This window comes from Pelmatolapia mariae, linkage group LG13 (assembly GCF_036321145.2).
Source record: "Pelmatolapia mariae isolate MD_Pm_ZW linkage group LG13, Pm_UMD_F_2, whole genome shotgun sequence".
Lineage (NCBI taxonomy): Eukaryota > Metazoa > Chordata > Actinopteri > Cichliformes > Cichlidae > Pelmatolapia > Pelmatolapia mariae.
The window spans coordinates 4,911,916-4,929,076 of NC_086238.1; the positions used below are offsets into that span (position 1 = coordinate 4,911,916).

General features: G+C 37.4%; 1 protein-coding gene across 2 annotated transcripts in view; it reads right to left on the reverse strand.

The window, feature by feature from the left end:
* akt3a (v-akt murine thymoma viral oncogene homolog 3a) overlaps window positions 1-13,154 on the reverse strand; it is a 55,552-nt gene extending 42,398 nt beyond the window's left edge. The window contains exons 1-2 of one of the 2 annotated variants that reach the window (XM_063491963.1): window positions 13,046-13,154; window positions 4,053-4,484 (exon numbers count right to left, since the gene is read on the reverse strand). In XM_063491963.1, the coding sequence (XP_063348033.1) occupies window positions 4,053-4,098 (46 nt within the window). In that variant the 5' untranslated portion in view covers window positions 4,099-4,484; window positions 13,046-13,154. Of the gene's footprint in view, window positions 1-4,052; window positions 4,485-12,672; window positions 12,970-13,045 lie in introns of those variants that run through there. The other variant, XM_063491964.1, reaches the window with a different exon arrangement.
* Between the last annotated feature and the right edge of the window lie 4,007 nt (window positions 13,155-17,161).

Genomic DNA, 17,161 nt, shown 5'->3' on the forward strand with positions numbered 1-17,161 from the left:
CCACTACAAAATTATTGAACTCAGAGAGGAAGAACAAAGAGAAGTGTTCCTTCCTGTGGTGATGATTCATATATTATTAAGATGACTGCATTTGAGAAAACATGGATGTGTATTTGTAGTATAATTTCTAGTTTCTTACAGCTTATGGGAATAGAAGTGATATGCAAAGAGGTATTTGAACTGAACTAGCCTGATGCCCTTTTATATTTTTAATTCCTAGCAGAAATACAAGATTTATACTTTTAAATGAAGCTGAGTGAAATTTAAAGAAGGAAACATATTGTTTTATTAGCAAGAACTGCAGCATATATTTGCAGTATATTGTGTGTCCCTTCTGACTTCAAAAGTTAGTTTTCATAGCATTTTCTTTAAACATTTTTTCTAAATGCTTCTATATTCTTTAAGTTTCATGTAAAAATAAATCTAAGTTGTTTGAAAAAAAAACTGTTTCTCTCCTTTATCTCTTGGGAGATAAATAATGATCAAACAAGTCTGCAAGAAGCCTAACTCTACTTTGATATAGTTTTGAGATTATTAGCTTTACAGAAGAGCACTTCACATGGGACAAAGTGTCAAAGAAAAGACAATGCTTTTCACCCTGTCCTCTCTCCTTCAGTGTTTCTCCTCCCTCCTAGCCATCTGTTGTGCTGACTGCTGTGTGGGCTGATGCTGATGGAGGTAACATTATCCACAACTACTGTGTGACCTCTGTGGCCTCATATAGGTTGTCAGAAAGTAAAGTCCCAGCTTTGGCAGAAAAGAAGAGGGGTATACTTCAAGATTTAGATATTAAAGCTAAACTAAAACAGCTCTGTTAGGCCTTTAAATGTTGATTGTTACCCACAGATAATCAACACAATACAGTGTCCTTCCAAGGTTACACTTGCACCTATTTTCAGAAATTAATAATTTATTTAGATATTTTTAAAATTTATAGTTGTTTTAATTCCATAATGATTTTGGTTTACTTCTCCATCTGTTCCTTTTATGACGTATTGTGTGGCAGCTTACGGGATTTATCCACTGTTTTTTTACTTCCATTGATAAAGACATAATGCAGCCAAATGCACTCCCCACTCTGATTCAATGAAAGGAGGAAGGAAATCATCATTGTGGTAGTGAGCAAGTAAGCATTCAAAGGCTCGGTCATCTAAGGACATGGTGCACTCTGTTTTTGTAGAGGTAAAGCTCTTGATGCTTATCTCTGGGTTGCAAGATTACAAAGATAATTCATCTTAACTTTATGCTTTTATTACATTTACATTTCATTACGCTTTATTTTATGCGATCTCTTGTGCATTTCTTTCATGTCTTATGGATCTTTTACTCAGTGTTTATGAAACACTTTGTACTTCAAATTGGTCTCATTGTTTGAAGTAGAAAGGCAATACGGAAAGTAAGGATGCATCCTGAAGCTCTGATATAGTTACAGTACAGGTTAAAAAGTAGCCAAAGTGAAGCAATGACTGATGTTGGTGCAGTTGGGCATACATATACAGATGTGAGCTACAGAAATAAGTGTATACAGACACCAATCATTCAACTTGTCAAATAAACTCACACGTACACATAGTCCCTTCGAAGTCCATGAGCAAGAAGTCATGACCGTCACTGATACTTTGAAGGGCAAATGCTTTCTCTTAATCAATCATTTCTAATTTATAAGCAGAGGAAAGAGTAGCATAAAACAATAAATAAAAATCAGACATTTCTTATCATAGTTATCTTTTAGCTAATCTGGTTAAATTAAAAGAAGACAAAACTGTCCGTTTTATTTATCCAATGGACATACATATCTACAACTTTAGAACAGTTATATCATCAGCAAACGTACAAACAACAGTCTTTATAAAGCTCTTTTATATCTGAACCAAGCCTGAGCTATCAGCAATCAGACCAAATAAAACAACAACCAAAATATTCAACCAACCTGCTTATTATTAAAAGAAAATTTCTGTACGCAAGCAGAGTTTTTCCAACTAATTAACATCAAGTTGTTTTTGATAGCAAGATTTTACCATAATGGAACCACATACTTAACAGCTGCTGTAGACCTGAACTGAGAGAATAAAATTAAACTAAAATGATCAATTACAAGATTACCAAAAATACAACCTGAATTATGGAATACACAAACAAGAGTGAATTAGTAACAGGAAGACAAACACATCAGTACTCATCTAAGCAGAAACTATACACAAACCCAGCAGTTATTTAGGTATTGCTCTCATACTGACTAGAACAAAAACAGGAAAACTGTTTTTACAATTTTTTTAACTAGAGGTTTTCAAAGGCACTTAAGAACCTCATTCCTTTATACAGAGAGATTCTAAAACTCTAGAGGTTCAGTGTTTTAGTTTGTGTGTCTACTGTCACTGCCACTCAGTTGAAAACAAAAAGACGTTAGAAGAGTTAGAAAGTACAGGCTCTTCCAGACAGTGAGAGCACAACTGAATGCAATCATATTAGCACAAAGCTTTGTGTATGTGGAAGTTTAACTTTCTGTGTTGGCCTATCTTTCCATTTTATTTCAGCATAAAGCTGTCTAATGACTAAGACTGCAGTGTCTGCTGTATCACGACCTGGACAGTGAGTCAGCACCCTGACCTTGCTTCGCTCCACACACAAACGCAGAGAAAGATTTAGCATATGATGCAGACAAACATTCATATTCCTGACACAAACAAACACCCCTTCTTCCCTCCCTAACCTCTATCTCTCTCTCCCTCTCACTGCAAGCACTAGTATTGCTGCGTCGTGACTGGGGGCGATGTGTTCCTCTTAATATGCACAGACGACTGTCTGAGAATCATACTGGCATGTTGGCATATATTGACAACGATTTGGCCCTCTTTTTTACTAATACAGATTGTTTTTGAGTGTCTGACACAGTGAGAGAGCGATAATCCAGTCCGTGTAGTAGGAGCAGCATATACTCCTGCTGTGCTGTAGGCTGAGCCTACAATACCCAGAAACCTGCTGTCTGTTATGTACCCATGTCACTTCCTGTTCAAGAGTTTCTGTTACACATTCCTAAAACAGCATCACAGTCAAGAGGATGCTGCTCATTGGCCTAAAAGACTGGAAATCCCCTTGTTCTACCCCTGAAGCACTCCTTCTAAAAGACATTCACATACACTTAGTCTTATCCCTCAAGCAGACACACGACCCCATGAAATTGTGGTTTAGGAGAAAAACAAAAAAAAAAAGTCCTGAAGTGTCTACCAGTCAGTGATGCATTCATCACAGAGCTACTCTATAGCACTTTCTTGGCCAATTCTGTTCCAGTCTGGCCTTGCTACAAATGCCTTCTTTTGTGTTGTGACTACCACTGAGTGAGCATAAGCTGTGAATGGTTGAGGACAGGGAAGTACTATTTTTTGCCACATGTTCTTCAGCTATTGCAAAATTTTCCCATTTCTCATTCATTTTGCTGTAAACAGGATGTGCTGTCAGTGAACCCCCCACCACCACCACCACCACCACACACACACACCCTGACTCCACCCCAACTATCCCCTCAACCCCACGTCATATGACTCCCAATGACACCACTCTATGAACTTAAAACTTCTGTTTTCAATAACACCGCAGAGAGACAGAACTAACTGGATTTCAGACAAGCAGAGACACTGGCATTAAAAAAAAAAAAATAGAAAAAGAATACTACACACCAGCTCAGTAGATGTTGTTAAGTGCACACATATATACACTTGTCCATACAAATTTAAGTACATACCCATGCACAGTCCTTTCAGTCACAACTTGAGAGGGGCATATAGTGGCTTAGCAAACACAGCCAGGCAAGCTTATAATATACAAAGACACACACACACTCATGTACAGTCTCATACTACATAATCAGACATTCACGTTTTCACTCATACACAGACACACACACAATCGCAACACTCACATCCTCCCACCAGCACATGTGGACAGGCACAGCCAGGCCCTCAGTCTAGACAAGAGGGAGAGGAGAAGAAGAAGAGAGGAGGCAGAAGCACAGGGGAGGGGTGTAGAAGAAGAAGAGAGGTACTGGATGTACTTACCCCGTTTCTGGAGCCATCCCTCTCTAACGATGGTGACATCGCTCATGGTTCCTTCACGCCGAGTCTGATGCCGCTGCACGCCTGCTCCACTGAGAGAGAGAGAGGGAGGAGGGGAGGAGAGGAGGAGAGAAAGAGAGGGAGAGGAGGAGGAGAGGAGAGGAGGGGGGCCGGCTCTCCCAGCCTCCGCGTCACTCTCCCTCCCTTCCTTTCCCGTTCACCCTCTCGTTCGCGCAGCCTCTCTCTTAGACACACACACACAAACACGCGGTGTGTATGTATAATGTACGTGTGTGTCGACTTGCTTCCTGTTGTGGCTTATCTCCCCAGCTCCCTCCCTACTTCTTCTCCTTCTTCTTCTTCTCCCCCTCCTCCTCCACCTCCTCCTCTCTCGTTCCCTCTCCAGACCTTCCTCCTCACCAGCAGTGACTCAGCCTGTAAGGAAGTGAAAGGAGAGAAAAATAATAATACAGAAAAAAGTAGAGATGGGTTTATTTTTCTTCCTCTCTTGCTGGTCCCCTCTTCCTCTCATAAGTCCTTTTCTGACAAGACAAACAACTAGTTATTGGGAAGGCTGCTTCCTCTCCTTCTCTCTCCACCCAATCATACACCCAGTTCCTCTTTTTATCCACGCAACACTCTCTCTGATAAACAGGATGAATTATTACAGAACTGTCAATGAAGCCAAAAAAAAAAACCTGACACTGACTGCCAAACCAAAATCTCAGAGCTAAAGAACTCATTCATTCACAGATATGTCTGTTCTGGTTAGCAGGTTGTGCTCCATACATAAGCCAATCTAGCGCTCTGCCTTCAATGTATTTCTGTATATCAAATAATTTTTTTCAATGTGTGTGTGTGTGGGTATGTGTGGGCTGATTTGAACGTATGTGGGAGGTGAGAGAGCTTCTCAGGACTGTGGAGTAGGGCTTGGTTATAAATAGCAACAACGGCAGTTAGGGATGCTCTCACGCTCCCTTTCTCTCTGCAAATCTCTGCACCTCTCTGTCGTCTCACTCCTGCTCTCCCTCCCCTCTCTTTGTCTCTCTGCATAGCTGCTGCGTTCACCTCAGATGCACCCTACTACACTGTATTACAAAACCCGCAACGACACTACGCTGCTCAGCTTGAATGAAGATCAGCACCACGGGAGCTAGGCTAGTAGTCAATGCTATCTAGCTGGAAATCAGTATTCAGATCAGCTACTGTCTGCAATGCTGCAGACACTTGTGGGGTCTGCAGCGTCAGAGCAAATGCTGGAATAGACCCACAGATGCGCACACACCCTAGTAGGTGACACAGGGCTTTTTCTTTTCTTTCTTTTTTTTAATACATTTTGAAGCAGCAGAGTCGTGACTAGTCAAGCGAGCAAATGAACAAATGCAGACTAGTTCATCACATTTAGGTTTGTTGGTAATCAAAGCTCAGAGATTCATTTAATCAACAGGAGGATATCTACTTTCACATTTCAAACATGTCATATGTCTCAAATGTCAAAATGATAACTTTTTTTTCAACACTTTGGATTTAAGAAATTATAGCACCTGTTTTATGCCGTTATTTTGTTTAATTATTGAAAACAATCAATAATGTACATTTTTGCACCTTTGATAATACCTGAAAATGACCTTGGATTTGAGGATGTTTAATATTTTACCATCCAAATACAATGTAATTAGGTATGTGAGCAACTAATCAATCAGCTAATCAACTATACAATTAAACTGGAGTTTCTAGTCAGCATATTCACATTTTATACAGGTACATCACCAGCCAACTGTTGGTTTTAAGATTTTAGGCAGCCACCTACGACGGCTACTGTCCTGCCCTGAAGTTGTAAATATCACATCATGGTTCTGCACTACTTGGATCTAAATCAGTAAGAGGCTGTGCCAGAGTAAAATGGCAAAGACCACTCAACCATGTTCTGCAAAGGTGCATGGATGTTAACCTGTAAGAAAGAAGGGTGCTTGCGCTAACACAGTAAACATCGGCCACACTTTAGTGTCGAATTGCCACATATTTCAGCAAACTTAGAAATAAGATTTGATTATCTCATTATAAAGAAATACATTTTTGTTTTCAAACAACTTAAATGCATATAAAGTGTGTGTGCTCTCTTATTTTTAGACTAGTTAAATAGTCAATTTTTTTCCCCCAGCACATCTAACCTATTAGTTTTGTTGGCAAATATGTTAACCTATGGGAACATCTCTTGCTGTAGTTTTAATGTTTGGATTTTATTCATCACACTTTTTTCTAGTTCTTAAATGTCTATTTCTGAAATGTCTAAAAATTAAAAGCAATCAAATTCACAACATAAGATATAGGTGCTTGTGTTACAGAAGACAAAAATCAAACATTTAATTTACAATATTACTTATTCAGATGGTTCCTTTTGTTTCCTTTTGTTCAATAGAAAGAGACCTCGTTCTTGAAATCCAGTTCATATTTGTGAAACTGAGGCATAAAGACTATCATAATGGCACTACTTTAGAAGAGAAAAATAAATGACTTTCAGCCCTAGTAATTACATCCAAGGGGATCAAATTCTTTTTATAGACACTATACAATTCTGGATTAAGCTTTAACACTGTGGTGTTATTCAATAAAGCTTTGGTTAGCTTCAACCTTAATCCGTGGAGCATAGCCTGGATTGAGTTGAGTTGAGGAGAGTTGAAGTGAGGAGAGGAGAGGAGAGGAATGTCCAGACAGCGGCAACCCCTTGTCACTAGGGTGGCTGTTGCTATGGTGACATGTACTGCCATGATGAACCAACCATGCCAGGGGAAGCACCTGCCAGACAACATTTATTTCATGCCCTTTCATTTCAGAGGCAACAACAAAGACAAAAAAATAAAAATAAGGAAAAGAAACTTTAAGAAAAGAGAAAAAGACTCAGTGGGGGCAGATACATAGTGAGTGGCAGCATTCAAAGAATATGTGTTACATAACAGCAGAACCCTGTTTTTATTATTTACTTTGTTTTGCAGAAGTGATGTTCTGACTATAATGTTGAGATAGTGTATCCAAGAGCATCAGTTGCCACACCTATAGAAAACAATGTGCGTTCAAAATAATAAACGAACTTACTACTTAGTAAAAAAAAAAAAAATAGCACATGAGATATTTTTTCAGTATATGAGCAATCTCAATACGAAGGATATTATAGTTTGCAAGCACAAGACACTACATTGGCATGTATACTCCACAATGCAATGTAGTGATATTGATGGACGAGTAAATTGGGATTTAAAGCAAATCTAAAATTTTTCCATTTTTAATTTGTCTATCCATAATTTAAGTAGTGTTACCACGGAAATGCATTTCTGAAAGAGTGACTTAACTAAGACAAGCTTAGAAGTGCATCCAAAAGGATAAAAACAACTGAGATTCACTCTTAAGTTTGTTGAACCATGATATTGAGTACATAGAGCACAGTATGGGATTTTGAACTCAATGTAACTAGAAGAACTATACTTACAAGGTGTTGTAACTATACAACACCTCTCGGCACATATTTGGGCAATTGATATAAAGCATTATCTGAATTAAGTTTATTGTCAGTTCATTTACGGGGACATATAAATTGCATCTCTATAATCACCAGTAAGTTCCACCCCAGAATAAAGCTTTAAATTCTTTTTTGTCCCCAGAATTATACTTCTTCCAGGGACATTGAGGGTTGCTTGAGAGCTCTGTGTTTCTCTTTTAACAGTCTTTGTTACAACTGAGAACTACAGAATACTTGATGAATTCCCCCATAATTTACTCTGAAATTGTGATGAAAGTGGAATAATTTCAACACTTTATAAGCTCCATCTGCTTTAGCTTTGAACTGGAACACTTTCAGCTTGACGAACACTAATACAAGCAATGCCAGTTCTTACACAAGTTAAGCTATCTACACTGCTCAAATCCCCACTCATGTCTCTTAATATTGCAAAGGTAAGAAACAGACCCAAATCCAAATCCTAATCCACAGGTCTGCCTCAAACAATTTGATCTTTGTTGTATTTTATTTAAAAAAAAAAAACAGATTACATTTCAGACACCAGCATTTTCCAACCACTGTTCAAGGAAAGAAAGCTAAACATCTTTCTTGTAACATACTAACAAGCATACCTGCAAACAGGTTTTTTCCCCAGGTTCTCTAATATTTCAAGACTCTCCTGGCAAACTTCTGTATTTGGCATGACCCGCAAACTTTCTACTAAAAAAAAAAATCAGCAAGTTTTGTGTTCCTCTTATGTTGCTGAAGTTGCCAGACTGTCTATGAAACACAGTCTTCATACACACAACCACACACTACATAGAACTTCAACCATCTGGCAGCAAAACCTGGCAACACACATCCCAATTCATGGGTCTGTGCAGCTAGTCTCTGCACAGGCAAATTCGTTCATTGCTGAATTACTAGCTGGCATCCGAGCTGTTGTTTCACCACTTATCTCTTCTGATTGTGAAAATACTGTAAAGACTAAGACCAAAATAAATAATTGTGAGTTGAGGCATACATGCTACTCTTCAAGTGTGTATAATAAGGACTGGTTTACTTCAGTATAGTTGGAAAGAAAGTTCACCAATCCATAACTCATAACCAAAACATAAAAACATAAAAATTCATATAAGCTAGCCAAACAGCACTGGTCTCTCTGTTCAGCTGACTGGAAGATGATATCAAATGAGACTGTGTAAGTCAAGCATGTTGAACTGATTCCCAGTCTCTTACCCACAGTAAGGAATATAGTTTATTAATTTAACTCTGGTGTCAATCTGTACTCAGTATCAACAGATACCTAAGGTATTAAGACAGAAAAAGTTATATCACTAATTGATATAAATTTAAACAGTAATAAGGAAGAATGTCTGCAAGTAGATTTTTTTGCAGTGCTACGATAGAAAACTTAAGCCTAAGTGGAAGAGAATCTACTGTACTCCATGCAAAGCACCAGTACACAATATACAAATATATAAGGCTAAAATATGCACCATTACTGGTGTAGCTCTACAGTACAAGTCATCTACAAAAGGAGATGTACGCTGACGTCACAAGCTATCACTATTCTTTAGCTAATTCTATATGTAATCGGCTCTAAAAGGTAGAACATTCCCATCAAACTCAGGTCAGGACAGTACACCTCACCTCAATTCACCTTTCATCACCCTTCCTCACCCGCAACACTGGCCTCATGCAAACTCTGGCTGACATCCACAGCAGCAAGTCCACAATCTAAATTCCTAAATGAAAGCCAGCCTTTGGCAGGACCTCAAGTGTTACACTCTGCTAACACAGAAAGTGCTTTAGGTGTTGTTGTTTTTTTCCCTCCTTTGATGGTCTGTTTAATGCAGATCTGATATGAGAAATTCGCTTCTATTTTAATCAATGAAGCTGCCTTCACAGACTACTTAGGGTTCAAGTCTATTTTCTTCTCTTCATAAGCATTTAATGAGGCGAGGGTACATTCGATGGCGAACACTGCCAAAACACAGGTAAGCACACTACACTGATGCTTCCGTATGAAGTGCTGCTTTCATTAGAAGAGACGGAAAATAAAATTAAAAATAAAATGATTAGTCAATTGTTGTACAAGTGCTTAATCATTTGTGTCAAGCAAACATGCTGAAGATGGTTATCAGAGTTTCTGAAATGTAAGTTCTTCCTTTGTATGAAAAGCCTGAGATGTGGAATGGAATGTAACTGTTATTTATTTGTTATTATTAAATTAAAGTGAATTTAACTAGAAAGTGAACACATGAGATTAAATGTTTGTGTCCAGATCTGTGCTTTATTTTCTATACAAATCCTATCAAGCTGAGTGTTCACAGTGCTAAAAGTCCTAGACCCAAAACTGGCCTTGGTACACAAGTGTTTTTTGATTTTTGTTGCGTTCTTTGTTCAAAACAGTTCAGGTTTAGGAACTTGTCAAGGTCACTTCTCTCTTCTTTCACTAACCAACTGAAATCAGAAGGGATGTGACTTAAAATATCAGCTCTGCAAATAACAGCAAAGGAGAAAAACTTGAGAAGCCTTGTGTAGCCTAGCAACAAAAGGTGCTGGACAGATGCATTTGATGCACTAAAACTTTCTCTATATATGTACTTATGACTCTCTCGTTTACTCCTCACTTCAGCAACTGGTGAGAAAACTTAAAACTGAAACTAGGTTTCTACTTTAGAATCAACAATAAGACTTGTTCAGTTCAATTTAACTCAATTGTATTTTTATAGCACCAAATTATAAAAACAGTCACCTTGAGGCACTTTAAATTGTACGGTAAAAATCCTACAATAATACAGAGAAAACAATCAAATGACCCCCTGTGAGCAAGCAGTTGGCAACACTGGGAAAGAAAAACGCCCTTTTAACAGGAAGAAACCTCCAGCAGAAGCAGGCTCAGGGAGGGGCAGCCATCTGCCACAACTGGTTAAGGGTGATGAGAGGAAGACAGGACAAAAGACATGCAGAGATAATAATAACTAATGATTAAATGCAGAGTGGTATAAAAAGACATAGTGAGTGATGTTAGTGCATCATGGGAAGCCCCCAGCAGCCTTGGCCTATTTCATCGTAACTAAAGGTGGATTCAGTGTCACCCAGTCCAGCCCCCGCTCTATGCTTTGTTATAATGGAAAGGTTTGAGGGTGGGTGGGGGTTGCAATGTGCAAGACTTGTTGCTTGAAATTTTATGTCATTACTGGATTATGGTATTGGTATGTTATTTATATGCATGCATAACCTCAATGTTGACATATGCTGGATTCTGTCTATTATAGAAATGTATAGACTTAATTTTTCCATTAATGAAATATTATTATTATTTTTTACTATTATTGATACATCCCTCGTTTGAACCTCTGGTCAGATGGTGTCTTTCTGTACTGAGATCGCATGTTCGTCCTCCCAAAGTCTAAAGATATGTTCGTTAGGTTAATTGCTGTATCCAAATTGGCTGTAGGTGGGGATGTAAGTTAGATAAAGTGCTTAAGTGGATAGAATAAAGTGCTTGTAGTGTAAAGCACTTCAATTGGTCAGTAAGAGTAAGAGCAGAAAAGTGCTCTATAAATTAATTTTTCCTTTTCATTAGAATTCATGTACTAACCATTTTTCAGACTTTATGTAAAGAAACTATTAAATCAAACAATTAAAAAAATATATACTATATTTAAAAAGTGGGTCAATATTTAATGTTGAGTGTTGTAATACACATACTACACAGAGGCTATTATGTTCAAAACCAAAGTAATGAATATGCCTCAGTGGTTACCTTATCGCCACTCAGTATCTCTGTGCATTTGATCAGATATGTGTTTTGTTTTACTCTAAGCTTCTTGAGAGTTTGCATTAAAAACAAACCCATTGCAGGTGCCCCTTTAAGGTTGTAAACTGACATTTTGGTAAAAAGGAAAAGTATATTCCCTATTTACATTAAGGAGAAGTATATGGAACAAAACAAACCAAAGGATTACATTAAATTGTTTAAACTGAACAATTATAATCTGTTTGGGCCTAATTAATTGACCTAAGTTGTTTAAATTAAGCATTTGTATTAGAGATGCGCCAACTGACCGGCCAGGGACCAAATCGGTCAACTGCCAGTCTTCTCAGCTCAAAACCAGTGATCGGATGGTCAGCCTCCCATATGACCTATTGCAAGCTCAGAGCCAGCAGAATCAGTATGAGCAAAGAATCAAAGCAGTTTTGAGGAAAATTATAAAAACGAGTAAAAAAGAGAAAAGGGTGAAGTTACAAACATTAGGTAAATGATACAAGTGCCTACCCTTTGTCATGTTACATAAATCTGAGGCACCTCCTTTTCTTTCATAGGGTAAATTAAAGGTGGGTAAAAGAAACTCATTTTCAGTTTATTATCTGTACATCTTTCCAGTAGCAAAGCCTTTTTTTTTCTTTTCTTTTTTTGAGAGAGAGAGAGACAGAGAAGATTCTGTAGCCTTATTGCAGTTTGGGGATTTTTGTAATGATCTCTTTCACATGAAGATAATATTTTGTTCTGATACAATTCTTAAAAAGAAAATAAGAATCAATAAAAATTGGTAAGCAGGTTTCCTCTAATTTTTATTCTGCTTGGGCTCCTAAATCGATTATAATCCAAATATCAGGCTCCAAAAGTAAACATTTGCAACACATATTCTTTACTAATTCAACCAGCACTATTCCCATTATTATCAACTGGATTATCTACGAGTCTGGCACACCCTCTTAAATACTTGCCGTAACTTGTGTAGGCAAATCGAGCCAGGCCTAGTCTGCCGTTTCTCTGCATACCGCGTACATGCAAATCATCCCGATAAACCGCTGCCTCAAACTGCAGTGATGTATCCAGCAGGTAGGATGAATATGATTGATTAAGACACACAGGTACCACCACTGCAATACCTGCGTCACGGTGATTTGAAACAACTGACGCATATCACACGCAGGCAGAAAACTGCACGCATGATAAACGTTTAAAAACACTACTTTTTATCCCCCGCCTCAGTTTTCCCTTGTGAGCGGTCAAACACACCTCGCTAATGTTATCACGAGGCATTATCTTACTAGCTTTAGCGTTGCTCGTGCCGTGTTTACTGTCACAACAGTGTGGCTAGCTAACAGTATTACCTGTAGCCGCAGGTGCGGTAGAGGTGGTGGTGTGTGGTATCCCCCTTGCACCTGCTGTTGACAGGACGGCTCGGGTTATTAATTATTTTTTTCCACGCTTCTTAAGTGAGGAACACTAAGCTATCCTGGGACTGCAAGCTAAGTAAGCTAAGAAACCGTCGTCGGTTCACGTTACGAGCCGATGCAGAAATAATCGTTTGGAGACACATCAAACGGATTTCCGCGGAGCTTTCGTTTACCGCAGCCAACGGTTGTTTTGACTCTGGTGAGGAAAACCGGTGACGTCACTCAGGGAAACGGCAACCCCATTTCTGTTATGTCCCCATCCCCCCACCCACATTCTCACACACACGCACGCGCGCGCACTCCCTACCGTCTCGTCTCGTTCTCCCGTTTTCGATTTTAACGGTTTCAGTTCTGTGTCTGGTTTTCCTTCCCTGTGGAGCTCTCTCATCATCTCATCCCAACATCCCGTGCGTCTGTGCCGGCTAAGCCAAGTATCGCGAGAATTGTGTTCAGGTGGCTTATCTGCGAGATAACTGAATCACAAACCCAAACATATCATCAGAGATAAGATGTGAGACAGACTTTATCGATCCCAGAAGTTTGGTGATTATTGTGTCACAGCAGTCAAGACATTACACATCCTATGACAATAGCTTAAATAAAGAAGAACAGTATGACAAGAGCAGAAAAAGTGGAGCACAATTTTTAAAATAGAGCAATACCGTGATGTTTTCTAATTAGTTTTTATTTTTATTTAATTTTTTTCCCCCTTTTTTAAAATTCAGGTTAGTATTATTTGGTTTTCTTAGTTGGAAATAGCTTGAGTTCTTATTCTCTGAATAATTTAAATTTCATTTTAGTTTTTATTTCTTTTAGTGTTTTTGTTAGTCTTTTAGGTAACACCTTATAATAAGCCTATCATTAAGGGCCCAAGTTCCCTGTAATTAAACTTAATTTCCACTTTTTTATTTGAAATTACAATGTAATTATATTTACCTGCAAATACTTTAAGGTAAGTACACTAGAATAAGGGAGCACCAAGTCAGGTTTTTATGGGAAACAAAGAATTAATTACATTGTAAGTAATTTTAAGTATAGGGCAAGTGAATTTCAGTACAGCATAAGTCATCTTCAGTACACCATAGGTAAATTTAAGTACAGCGTAATTTTATTGGGTTTTTTTTTTAAAACATTTCCCCATCTTAAATCTTACATACTGTACTGTACTTCTCGCGCAGGCCATATAATGAAGTGCTTTAATCTTGCTTTCTTGGGTGCTTATTTAATATTCATTATGTTAATGTGCATGATGGATGTTCTATTATACAACTGTGCTTTTATCATAATAATCTGTGATAATGTGATATTTAAATGTGATAATGACTATTCTTTTTGTAACTTACACAAAAACAAATACCATTAAAATTTAAAATATCAAACTTCACAGTCACCTCACAATAACTGTTCAACTATAACTTTAACAATAAAGTGTTTTAAATCCCTACTGCATGCCTACTATAAGGGGAAATGAAAGAACAGGCAATTTGTACATCTACATAATAAATAGTTAATAAAGATGTAAAACAAATAAAGATGAGAAAAGATTAAGTCACTTCATAATACGACCTGTGCCCCAAAACATACTTATATCAAGTATACATTAAGTATATTAATAATAAACCAGATTTTTTCTATGTTTTTCCTCAATATTTACCATGATATTACACACAATTTTACTTATGCTATACTTAAAATTCACAGTATTAATTCTTTATTTCCTGTAAAAATCTGATTTCTTACCAAATTCTTCTAAGTATTTGAATGCAAATATAATTACATTGTAATTTAAAATAAAATGCATTGAAATTCCTTTTAATTACAGGGGAATTACGCCCTTAATTATGGGCTGTATTACAAGTTGTTACCGTTCTTCATTAATGTTCTTACAGTATTGAGCACATACAGATTTTGGAAAATCATTAATTTTTTGAAAACAGTTGACTCACACACTTGCAGTCATCCAAAATCTCAGTAAACATCTCAAAAAACATGTCCATTAAATTAATTTTATTTAGTTTTCCAACTTCACAAAATAATTTTTCTTTCTATTTTTTTTGAAAAGTCTTGTTTTAATTTTTTAAAAATAACTAAAATGCTTTTTTCACATCTAGTTTTAGTTTTTAGTTAACAATAATAACAATGCTAGGTGGAAAAGATTGCTTCTGTGCTTGTGACAGCAGCGCTTAGCAAAGGTGCAGCCACTCATCATCCGTTCATCAGAGCTGTACTTACTTGAATAACCATAGGGGTGTCAAACATAAGGTGCACCAAAGGATCAAATTTGGCCTACTGGGTCACTTTGCAAAGTGTGAAATCATTAACTAATTTTTTTTTTTACATTAGTGTTGAAGCAAAGACTGTTGAAAAATTAGCTTTTTCCTTGTTATTTTTGTTTGTTTGTTTGTCAAGTCACTTAACACTGACATATGAATCATTCAAACTTAAACACAGAACCTAAATCAAGGGATGCATTAGTGTTGTCTATACATAACAGACATTGAGCAAACAATTTTACATTACATCTGCAAGCGCTTTGTTACTAGCAGCCTGCTGCTGCCTGTTTGAAAGGCATAAAATTACATTTTTCCACCAACAAGAGATTTTGAAAGAACTATTAGCTGAAAACCTGGCATATTTTGACATGGTGTGTAGTGTCTCCTTAAAAGACTAAGCAAACTCAACAAGTGGAAGACACAAGAAGAAGTGGCGGGCCTGAAAAACAACCTACAGCAGATGAAGAGTATGTGAAAGTCATGTCCTTAAGGGAAAAAAAATCCAGCAAGAACCTGAGAGATACATCTGGCCCTCCAGCTAATCCAAGAACTAATTCTTAAGGAAGGGGAACAGGGAGAAAATGCTGAGGTATTCCAAATTACACAGTGATTGGATGAAAATCAGTGGAAACAGGTCTCTCTGTTTTGTATCCCTTGTCCCTTGCGAAACTGGACACATCTCACAAGAAACTTGTGGCTCAAAAAGGCCTGATCTGTGAATGGATCCTTGGCGAAACCCAAGGATGATTACCAAACAGAAAGGCAACTGAAATAACAGTTAGAAATTTCAACAGGTATTGCAACAGAAAAAGGGAATTCACTAATGTACAAATGTTATCAGTTAGACCAGAAAAACAACATCTAACCTCCATTTAGGTGAAGAAGGTATGAATTAAAGTTAAAAAAAAATTTATGCTTGTATTTATGCTTATGATCATGAACACCATGTACCAAAAATACCTTCCTGGCTGTTCTTTATTTTTCAATTAATTTCAGCTACATCCAAAAATATGACTCATATTAATAATAATGCCCCGTTCTGTAACTGCTGTCTGTGTGAATAAGCAACCAATTACAAACAATACTGCCAAAATGTTAGCTTCACCAAATGTTCACAAATGATCCATCCATTTTCTTTACCTTATCCAGTTCAGGGTCACATTTGGACTTTAGTCTATCCCAGCTGTTACAGGGTGACCCATTCTAAAATCCGTGGGGCTAAGTGTTACTGATATGAAAACCATTACTGATTTATTATTTACAGTTATGATCTTACTGTATTTGGAGAAGAGATTTTTCTACACCTGCATGGGTTCTCTCCTCCCACTCCTCCCACACTTCAAGGACATGCATGTTTGGTTTATTTGTGGGTAAGTAAAACATTGTTTATATAGCACCTTTCCAGACAAAGATAACAGTGTTTCACAAAAAAATTCCAGAGTATTAAAAAAATGAGAAAAAGGGAGTTAACCAAAAGCAAGTCTGAAAAGATAAGTTTTTAGTTGCTTCTTGAAAGAGACCACTGACTCCATAGATCTCAAGCTCAGAAGGAGAAGTCCAGAGTCTGGGGTCACTGTGGCAAAAAGCGCTGTTTGCTTTAGTTTTCAGATTGGTGTGGTGCACAACAAATACGCCATGATCACAAGATCCTCAGGCACCTGTTGGGGACATTTGCCGATGTCAGAACACAGAAACCCAAAATTTGCTTAGAAAAATTAGCAATGAATCACATCAATGCTGTGATCAATGTGACCCTAAATAGGTCGTAAGTGTGAATGTGTGCGTGACTAGTTGTTTATCTCTATTAGACCTACAATAGACTTGCGACATGGCCCCCAAGATGGATGGATGGATAAATGATATTCCTACTGTTGCTTGAAGAAAGCCTACAACATCTTTAAATTTTGAAAAGTTAGAAAACCCTTGATCTGTTCTTATAAAAATAGAGGCACCAGTTTAAGACACTGGGCTGTTGTATGCAGACAGATAAATCTTGGAAACCACTTACTCCTTCCTATAAGGCAATCTGGATTTCAGTTAAACTTTTTTTCATCTTTAAGATCAGTCTTGGAATAAACAAACAAAAGTCATGAGAATTCACTGGGTGGTTGTTTTACATGGAAATGTTGTATCATTATAAATGTTTTAAT